Source organism: Argentina silus, assembly GCF_951799395.1.
Source record: "Argentina silus genome assembly, chromosome: 19".
Taxonomy (NCBI): Eukaryota; Metazoa; Chordata; class Actinopteri; order Argentiniformes; family Argentinidae; genus Argentina; species Argentina silus.
Genome location: NC_139673.1, coordinates 16,636,746 through 16,647,580, shown reverse-complemented (window position 1 = coordinate 16,647,580; position 10,835 = coordinate 16,636,746). Strand labels below are relative to the sequence as shown.

Below are 10,835 nucleotides of genomic sequence, written 5' to 3'. Positions count from 1 at the left end.
CAGCCAAGGAGCCCATGGAGAGGATTGTGCTGGCTTTGAGGTCAGTGGACAGAGAGAGTCGAAGGATGAGGAAAGAGTCGACAGGAGGGTGAATGAGGCTGCATCAGTGTGTAGAAGGGAGAAGGATTCAACAGAGGGTATGGAGGATAAGACAGAGGAAGAGAGAGTGGCAATGGAGAGGGTACACAGGTTGCGACGAGAGGATACAGTGTGGGTAGACACTGACTGGGAAGGGGTGGATTTGAGGGGAAGAGAGAAGGATACAAAATGAGGATCAGAAACTGGAAAAGGGGTAACAGTAAGATTGGAGGTGTGGGAGGATCTGGTGAAGGCATGGTAGAGCTGATTGCCTGCCTTATGAGTCAGAGGAGACTGGGAAAGGGTAAGGCCGAAGGAAGAGAGACGGTCAAGTACTCCTTATGAGTGAAGCTTCTCTGACTGGATGTTGAAGTCACCCAGTAGTGTCCTCAGGGAAGAAACTGAGAAGGACATCCATCTCATCTAAGAAGTGGCCAAGATGACCTGGTGGATGATAGATAACGACAATGTGAGGTTTGACAGGGGAGGTGACAGAAACAGCATGGAATTTGAAGGTGGATATGGACAGGTGTGACAGGGGAAGGACATTATTTGACCACTTAGGTGAGATGAGGAGTCCTGTGCCTCCATCTCGACCAGTGAGTCTAGGTGAATAAGAAAAGGAGTAGGCATCAGAGAGGGCTGCCGGGGTAGCTGTGTTTTCCGGTCTAATCCATGTCTCTTTGAGGGCAAGGAAGTGGAGGGACATGAAGCAGGTGTAAGTTGAGATAGCCTCTTCTTTCTGGACTGCTGACTGGCAGTTCCAAAGTCCTCCTGTGACAGTGAGGTTGTGGTCAGTTGAGCATGCAGGGTAGATTAGATTGGAATGGTTACGAGGGGAGGTGTAGCGGCAATGTGTCCTTCTGAGGGATGAAATAACAGGAATGGGGAGAAAGCACACTGTGATATTTGCCGGTATAGAGGTTTTTGGGTGATACAAGATGTAGGTAGCGCTCAATACACACAGAGTAGTGCAAAAAGAATCAAATAGAATAAAAATACTTTGTAGTTTGGCCTTCCTGTCAGGCCTTCCATGATGGACTCCATAGATTAACTCCTTCGTCTTTGTGTCAGGAGGCTGTCACAGAGGCTGTCGCTCTATGATCGTCAAGATAGAAACGCAGATTCTGTAATTGCTGATGACTAGCAGGGTAGCAACCCCTCCCACCAAACGATCAGTTACTGACCAGACAGGTTTCACCACTGAATTCCAAATGTATTTAGTTCTAGTCCAAGGTGAACAGGAGTTAAATACCTTGCAGAATAGTTTCAGGCCCTCCCACTGGAGAATGACAGCAATTGGCTTCAGACAGATAGCTTTCAACAGAAACTAGGTCCTAGAGCTTTAGGCAGGATAGCCACAGCAGAACACAACAAAACAACCAGCAACACACTGATATTAAACAACATTAACTTACTTAGTCTAGAGGACAGGCTTCACCACTCAATTCCAAATGTATTTAAAAATGACAACCATTATTGACAACTAATTTGGCCATGTCCCTCTTCAATGTCCTCCACAGCAGAGGCGTGTCTTTTTTCCATATAGCCGACTGGAGGTTGGGGGTGGTAGCTATGGGCAGTGCTAAATAGATAGACATAGTATATAAACCTACAGTAAATACAAATATGAGATTAAACATTCAAACATGCCCCCGGAATATCAACAATTCAGAAAAAGCCGCCAGCCTTGGTGCCAAACCTGAGATTTGTTGACATAGGTCAGTTTTCTCTATGACAACAGTAGCAAACAATCACTAGTAGGCTAAAACCTGATTTTCGTTAAAACAGGGAACAAATACAACTATGTAATTTTATCTTGTTTTGTGCACACATTTTTTATCATAATTGGCATACATTGCCTATTTGGGAGGAGTGCACCGGCATACAAAAATGCAACCCTGGTTTTGGACACGCTCTGCTGTATCCCCCTCCCGTTCTCTCACACTCGTTGTAATGGAAAATATTAGCCTCCCTCATCAATCATACATCAGCCATAACTTTGACTTAAGTCTCTGAATAGAGACGCGCCAAAAGTGAGATTTGTTTCGCTCGGATCTCTGTTGTAATTACACAGGTCTGTTTGTTTTTGTTGCAAGCTGATGTAGACATTTGCAATCGCTTGCTAGATCATGACTGTGTGAGTGAGGCCTCCCTCCCTCCCTATACTTCAACTGCTCTGCTTTGATTGTTAATCTGAAACGATCAAGCAAGTGATTGTGAACGTCTACATCAGATTGCTTATTATGAAGTACAACCTTCAAAAAAGTATTTTACACACATCACGTGTCCAATACAATATATGCACGAATCGGAAAACATGATTTGTCAGCATTATTTGAAAACATAAATAAGACTGTAAATAAAGAAATGATCACCACACAAACCTGTCAGTGATTTTTTGATTGATACAAGTGGCGAGTGCGGGTGTCTTCGGCTGAATAAATTCACCGGTTATCCAATGAAGGCAAAATTGAAGATAAGGTTAAGGTATACAAGCTAGACCAACCTTTTTTTAGCTTACCAAGGCTATGGCCCAAAACACAGCGCAGACACATACTGTATGGCGCAACAACCATTCTCTGTTCAAACACCTATTAAACCCCTGCCAACTGTAAGTAATAACTCAGTAATTAACCTTCATCATGCCTGTCTTATTACAGAGGTGTTACCATGCAATTCAATAAGTTATTACATAGAAATATGGAATTAATTGTTACTGTATTACTGTACCATGTTATAACCCATTTATTCGTGCTGGAATAGGAAATGCTACCCATAAGAAAATGCTAGAATTCTCCAGTAGGTCCTCGTCACCGAAGTCACAAAGGAGAGGATGAGCAGGATAAAAGACATTCACTTCATCACAAAGCAGTGTGGCAACAACACAAGCAGGTAATCTGAACATATCCTGAATGGTCTGAAGGCTACTTTGTGTGTATGTATGGTGCTAATGTATTTCTAATACAGAGTACAGGTTTTACATAATAGGTTTTCACTTTTTTCACATTTCTGTCATGTTATTTTTGAGTGCATTGTCATTATTTACAAATGGGTTTAGATTATAATATTCTTTAAAAAGAATTACAGCAGTTTTAAGGGGCTTTCTGGGATTGGTACATCCGTTTAATGACATATAGCCATTGATTTTTTTTAAATATACTTCATAAATGCTTCACAAGCTTAGTTCAACTGTCTTACCCCATCAGAACCCAAACTATAAACTTGTTTTACTCAATTGTTTGTAAACAATGTAATTGTTTAAACAATGCTTTTTCTTTAAATCCCAGATTGCCTCTTTAATTAGGGTGTTTGTTGTACCCTGAAATGCAACGTAAATGTGTTTGTTTAATCTAACAATATAAATCTTATATCAATTCACAAGACCTTCATGGTGGCCAATTATACTGGAAGTTAGTGAAATATAGTAAATATTAAGGGCACAACTTTGATGAGCTGAACAATCATCTGCTACTGGAGCAGGCCTATTTTGCAGCCTTGCATTGACCAGTGTTTTCTCTTGAATGATTTCCCAGCTCAGCACCACTCCTGTCTCACATGGAAAATGGAACTTCTCCATTCTATTTCTACCTCACCATGTTTGAGGACCAGGGATTCTCAAGATACATTTTTTTCATTTTGTCACTAGTTCTGTATGCTGCCATTATAGCTTCCAATGTTGTTATATTATTGGTCGTATTTTTAGAAAGATCACTGCATGAGCCTATGTATTTTTTTATTTCATGTCTGTTAATCAATTCTCTCTATGGCTCTGCTGGTTTCTTCCCGAGATTCATGATGGATCTCCTCTCTGACACTCACTTGATATCCCGCCCTGCCTGTTTCATACAAATATATATCATATATACTTACGCATCATATGAATTCACTATTTTAAGCATTTTAGCTTATGACAGATATGTTGCAATATGTAAGCCATTACATTACCACAGCATAATGAATTCAAAGGCAGTTTGTCTCTTAATATCCTTTTCCTGGACCTATCCCATTTTCTCTGTTGGATATTGTCTGCTTTCATCCAATAGGCTACCATTGTGTGGTAATCGATTAGCAAGAGTATTCTGCTCAAACTGGTCAGTGGTGAAGCTCTCATGTGTTGACACTACATTGAAAAATATTGCAGGACTGTTTGTGAGTGCAACTACAATCTTTCTACCCTTGGGTTTTGTTTTATATACCTACTTAAGAATTATACTTGTTTGTCAGAAAAGCTCCTCAGAGTTCAGAGGCAGAGCATTACAAACATGTTTACCTCATATTGTTACACTTGTTAACTATTCAATAACCATGTTTTGTGAAATTACTCTAAGTCGTTATGAAGCTGATCAACTGAACCCATTTGTAGCTGTGCTTTTATCAATTGAATTCTTAGTTATTCCACCGATTTTTAATCCTCTTGTTTATGGCCTAAATCTACCACAAATCAGAAGACTAGTTTTTAAGTTTTTACAGTCACCCAAATGGTGTCATTACTAGCTTTGTTTTACCACTGTCACCTGCAACTGTCAAGTATCATTACAACATACAATGCTTTCACTGTGTACACACTACACGATATTCGCCACAAATTCCTTTGTTGGGGCACCATAAGAATGCATTTGATGGGCTCTGCAATGATCGGTGACCTCCCGAACAATATGAAAACAACATGATATTTTTACATTGATTGTGCCCAATGAGCATTTCACTGATGCTTGATGTTCCAAGGTGAAGTAGTCGTGTGTGAAAGCCATGCATCTAGCGATAGAACTTTTTCCTCTTTGTTTAATGTGACAGGCTATCCGACAGTAGGAATTCCTATTTTGTGTTGTGTGTAGGCAGCTTCATAGCAATGTAGCATGGTGATATTTAATTATTTTAGTCCCAAAATAAAAATAACATTTGATGTATTTCCAATCGGTATGAAATAGTGAGATTTAGTTAATGCAGAAAGTGAAAGATATTTGACCCAACATTTTGTAAAAAAAATAAATAAATTCATGAGCTGCGAATTAAATTAATGTTTATTGATTCAGGATGAAAATAAAATGTCCAATATATTTCACATCATTGAAGTTCAAGATACCATGGATCCAATATGTTTCCCGGAGCTCATAATCAGATTTATGTTTTTTTAAAGGGAATTTGTCTCCCGGTATTAGACCCTATACAGGAGTCCCGGTCCACGGGTTAAATCCTCTGTTTAAAGGGTCTTACCCTAATAGGTTTCTAAAGATATATATATATATATATATATATAGGCTGGTGTCGAATAGACTCATCCTGCATATGAAAGCCCCAATGGTTAACGACAGCTCTATTCTTATATGAATGATTATCAAGCCAGTTGGTGTGGTTGCAGGAGTTTAATTTATACATGAGGACAATTCATCCAAAGGGAATTTTTCAATACAGGGGCTAGAATAACCATTCAGATCCTTTGGTGTAATATACACAGTGTAATCTGTCTTTTTATGTTTAGCAAGGAGAGTAACACATAATTTCAGGTGGTAAGTACTGTGCTAAGTATAAATCTACAAAAACTTCCACTTGGTTTTCAGAGTTGTTCTTTATTCAAGCATAAAACCGGTCAGCAGGATAATACATGATAGTAAAATGATTTAATAGAAAAATAATAAATAATTTCTGTCTGTCTAAATACTGTGGGTTCCAAGTTCGCCCAATCTCCAAGTAAAAAGAAAGAAAAGATAAAATAAAAATATGCTTCTGGTCGATCACCACATCCTCAGCCGAGGGTTTCCAGATCTCCAACCAAAAGAAAAGGATTAAGGAAATATAAAAATGGAAAAAATATAGAAGATCCAAAGTAATTAAAGTAAACCCACACAATATAAAGTAAAATCGAAAGAATCAAAGAAATCATCGAAATGAACTCAAATAAAATAAATCAAAGAATTTAAAGTGAAAGTAAATTAATTGTAGTGAATGGACTTTAAGTAAATAAGTCCAAATGCAAATAGACATTACAGTTCATTAAGTAGAATAAAGAAAATAACTCCAGATCTGGCCGTCCCTAGTCTGTCTAACTTGTAATAACTTTAGAGAGGCTCCGTACAGCATCGACAGTGGCCACTGCCAAGACACCCTCGAATCCTCTATCAGCCTGGCCGATTTCTCCGAAGCAGCACTATACCCTCAGCCGAGGATCTACAATTGCCCAACTCCCAGCACAGGTGATATGGACAATCATCCCCTAGCAATCCTCTTTGCTGTAAATAGGCTGCCAAATGAGTGAGTCTACTTCTGATGCTAACAGCAATTCAGACTGGGGGCTTCCCTTTCGAAAACTCTCTCCAGAAAGGATTTTGGTTGTGGAACCCTGGTTGGGCTAGACCTCCTGGTCTCTATAGGGATCTGTCCTTCTGAGAGATCTGTGGAAAATGCCCATAAACATATGCCTAACAACAATTTTTGTATAACCCCCGTCATGAGCTCCTCTGAACATAACTGTTTCATGTGAGCAGCGCTTCTAGGTCCCTGTGACATTTAGTTCAAGATTCAATTCAAGATTCAAAGTGTTTATTATCATATGCACAGTAGAAAACATGTTTCCCTGTACAATGAAATTCTTGCTTTGCTGTCCGCAGAATGCCAACCAATGTAAAATGTACAATACTAAAAAATATACAATATATACTAAACAAAATGTACAAGATAACAAAATTTAAGGCAGCATGTGATAATAAAAAAGCAACAATAATAATAATAATAAAACAGTGCAAATGTAAGCAGTGCAATTTGTGCATGTGCAAACTGAAAATGTAACAGTCGGGTTCAGTTATATGAGGTAGTACAGTTATATGAGGTAGTCCATGATTATAATCTCCTATGTGTTGTTTAGGAGCCTGATGGCAGTGGGAAAGAAGGAATTCTTTAGTCTGGTGGTCCTGCATTTAACACTTCTGTACCTCCGGCCTGAGGGTAGAAGTGTGAACAGTCTGTGCTGGGGGTGGGTGGGGTCCTTGAGGATGGAGGCAGCTCTCCTGTGGACTCTGCGGTGGTAGATGCTCTGCAGAGAGGGCAGTGGAGTCCTGGTGATTTTCTCAGCGGTCTTCACCACTCTCTGCAGGCGTCTGCGGTCCATAGCAGTAGTGCTGCCGTACCACACAGTGATACAGCTGGTTAGGATGCTCTCAACAATGCAGCTGTAGAAGTTGCTGAGGATCTTGGGCGACATGCCAAACTTCCTCAGCCTCCTCAGAAAGTACAGCCGCTGTTGGGCCTTCTTAACCAGCTGTGTGGTGTTAAGTGTCCAGGTGAGGTCCTCGCTGATGTGGACGCCCAGGTATTTGAAGCTGCTCACCCTCTCTACTTCGAGTTCCCGGATGTACAGTGGCCGATTTAAGGCAGCATGTGATAATAAAAAAGCAACAATAATAATAATAATAAAACAGTGCAAATGTAAGCAGTGCAATTATGCATGTGCAAACTGAAAATGTAACAGTCGGGTTCAGTTATATGAGGTAGTACAGTTATATGAGGTAGTCCATGATTATAATCTCCTATGTGTTGTTTAGGAGCCTGATGGCAGTGGGAAAGAAGGAGTTCTTTAGTCTGGTGGTCCTGCATTTAACACTTCTGTACCTCCGGCCTGAGGGTAGAAGTGTGAACAGTCTGTGCTGGGGGTGGGTGGGGTCCTTGAGGATGGAGGCGGCTCTCCTGTGGACTCTGCGGTGGTAGATGCTCTGCAGAGAGGGCAGTGGAGTCCTGGTGATTTTCTCAGCGGTCTTCACCACTCTCTGCAGGCGACTGCGGTCCATAGCAGTAGTGCTGCCGTACCACACAGTGATACAGCTGGTTAGGATGCTCTCAACAATGCAGCTGTAGAAGTTGCTGAGGATCTTGGGCGACATGCCAAACTTCCTCAGCCTCCTCAGAAAGTACAGCCGCTGTTGGGCCTTCTTAACCAGCTGTGTGGTGTTAAGTGTCCAGGTGAGGTCCTCGCTGATGTGGACGCCCAGGTATTTGAAGCTGCTCACCCTCTCTACTTCGAGTTCCCGGATGTACAGTGGCCGATGAGGTCCCCTCTTCTTCCTCATGTCCACTATCATCTCCTTTGTCTTGTCCGTATTGAGGGTGAGGTTGTTGTCCTCACACCATGCTACCAGACTGGCCACCTCCCTCCTGTAAGCCACTTTGTCCCCGCCAGTGATGCATCCTATCACTGCGTTGTCGTCCGCAAACTTTAGGATGATGTTGTCCTTGTGGGAGGCGACACAGTCGTGGGTGAACAAGGTGTAGAGGATGGGGCTGAGGATGCATCCCTGTGGAGTGCCAACATTTGTAATAATGTTGGCTGAAGTCCTATTACCAATCCTGACAGACTGGGGCCTGCCAGTCAAAAAGTCTAGGAGCCAGTCACAGAGAGTCTTTGTTTTCCAGGTGGGAGAGGGAATAATGGAGGACAGCAGCGATAGCGTCTGAGGTGGACCTGTTGGGCCGGTAGGCATACTGCAGGGGGTCTAGGGTGTCCGGTTTGCTGCTCTTAATGTGTGCCAGTACCACTCTCTCAAAACACTTCATGATGATTGGAGTGAGTGCTACTGGCCTGTAATCATTCAGGCAGGCAGGTTGGCTCTTCTTGGGAAGGGGGACGATGGTTGTAGTCTTGAAGCAGGAGGGAACAGTGCTGTGACTGAGGGAAAGGTTGAAGATGGAGGTGAGAACATCAGCCAGCTCGTTGGCACATGCTCTGAGAGCCCGCCCAGGGATGTTGTCTGGGCCTGCTGCCTTGCGGGGGTTGATCTTCCTCAGGGCTTTGTTTACATGGCCTGATGAGATGGTTAGTGGAGGGGAGGGGGGTCGAGTGGTCCCGGTGTGTGTGTGCGCCTCCTCTCTGTGCTGTGGCTGGAGGTCTCAAAGCGGGTGTAGAAGATATTTAGGTCATCCGGCAGGCTGTCTGTGGAGCTGATGGTGTTGGTGGTGGTCCTGTAGTCTGTGATGTGCTGCAGGCCTTGCCACATCCGCCCGGAGTCAGCAGTAGAATAGAAACCATCCAGCTTCTCTCTGTACTGCCTCTTGGCCGCTGTAATGGCTTTTTTCAGTCCATACTTCGCAGCTTTGTACTCCGTCTCATTGCCTGATCTAAATGCAAGAGAGCGAGCACGCAGCATGTGGCGTACCTGACTGTTTATCCAGGGCTTCTGGTTGGGAAACTTCCTGACTTGTATGGTGGGCACGATGTTGTCGACACAAGTGCTAATGTACCCAGTCACATACTCAGCATAGTCCTGTATGCTGACAGAAGAGTCCTCCAGCGTGGCTGCAGCTTTAAACACATCCCAGTCTGTCCGAGCAAAAAGTTCCTCCTTACCTTCTGGACTTAACCCAAACCTCTTTCAACTTTGACTTAATTCCTCTTTCTCTCCTTCCTTTTCCAATTTATTACATTTCAACTTTATTTGTTAGACATAGTTAGACAGATTAGTTTCATCCTTCAAATCATAAAACAGGTAAATTTCAACTTAAATCAAGGTCAAGTCATCTGATTAGTTAAACATCAGCCATTAGACATTCAGTACCTTCGTAGCACATATCACTTGTAGTATACAATGTATTTTGCTGGTTACACTTTACCATATTAGTAATACATAACATCAGTAGTATATAGTGTTTTTTTAATAGATCATGTTTCAGTGTATTCTCAGTATCAAAATCCAGCAGCGGGTACTCCAGGTCACAAAGAAGCCCCACAACATATTCTTCTGTAACCAACAAAGGCACCCCCCCATCCTCCACTCCCCCACCTGCCCCACCTCAGGGACTGGGGCAGGAAGAGGAAGGTCAGGGAGGTCCTCCAGAGAAACACCAACATCCCCATCCTCCCTTCTCTCCTCCGGCTCAATAACCTCCTTCTTAATCCTATCCTCAATTGTCCCCTGAACCGAGCTCTCATCTTCCCCAGATACTTCCAGGCTAAGGCCACTAGATGGCGCCAGCCCCCCATGCCAGGGCTCCCTCCCAGCAATCCCTCGGCATCCACGTGACATAGTCATCCCTGCTCGTCCATAAGGGCCCCCGCCATGATTCAAGCGCCGAATACCCTCTCTGAAGTTGTGAGCAGCCTGCGCAGGTAGAGATTTTGATTAATTGTATTGAAATCCTTCATATTCATTCAGAGTGCCTTGTTACATTTCAAGAGGCTCCACTCTCGAAGGCCTCTCCAACCGTGGGAGAGGTTGTTGAGATTTGGGGGTGGGTGGGGTCCTCTTTTCCCAGCGAACCAGTCAAAGGTCTCATGTCTCACTGTAAGTTAGCAATGTTTAACACATTCAGGAGCATTCTCAAAACATTTTACCATACGAAAAGCTGCTTGCTACCATTCCGCATTGGTAATGTACTTAAAATATTAAATTTGACCCATATAATTGTTCCATTGTGGATGGGGGTGTACTCTGTTCCCTCAGCCATATGTTAGTATAAGTTGATAGCAGGTTATACCCAGAAACAGGTTGTATAGTTTGGTGAAACCTTGTCAGCTATCAGAAAGTAAAATGCTCTGATAGAAGATCCAGCTATGACTGCCCCACGCTCTGTAATTGCTCTCTCAAAGATGCCTGTGCCTCTGACCGTTCTTGTCAATCAGTCTGCTGAAAATCCATCTTAGACTAGGTTGAATTTTATGCTGGTCAAAGCTGGTGGTGAGATGGTCAAGCTGGTTGACCAGCTGAATGTTAGCTAGTCAGTGCCGTTCAAGTCACTGGTCGATCAGCTAAATGGTCAAACTGGTTATGAAA

The 10,835-nt window shown here is 42.6% G+C and overlaps 1 protein-coding gene across 1 annotated transcript; it reads left to right on the top strand.

Annotated features, from left to right (window-relative positions):
- Positions 1–267: 267 nt before the first annotated feature.
- LOC310819872 (olfactory receptor 10J4-like) lies at positions 268–4,575 on the top strand (the record flags this gene model as incomplete). The annotated part of the gene is made up of 2 exons (XM_083691280.1): positions 268–382; positions 3,728–4,575. The coding sequence occupies 2 exons, from the start codon at positions 268–270 to the stop codon at positions 4,573–4,575; spliced, it is 963 nt and encodes a 320-aa protein (XP_083547406.1).
- Between the last annotated feature and the right edge of the window lie 6,260 nt (positions 4,576–10,835).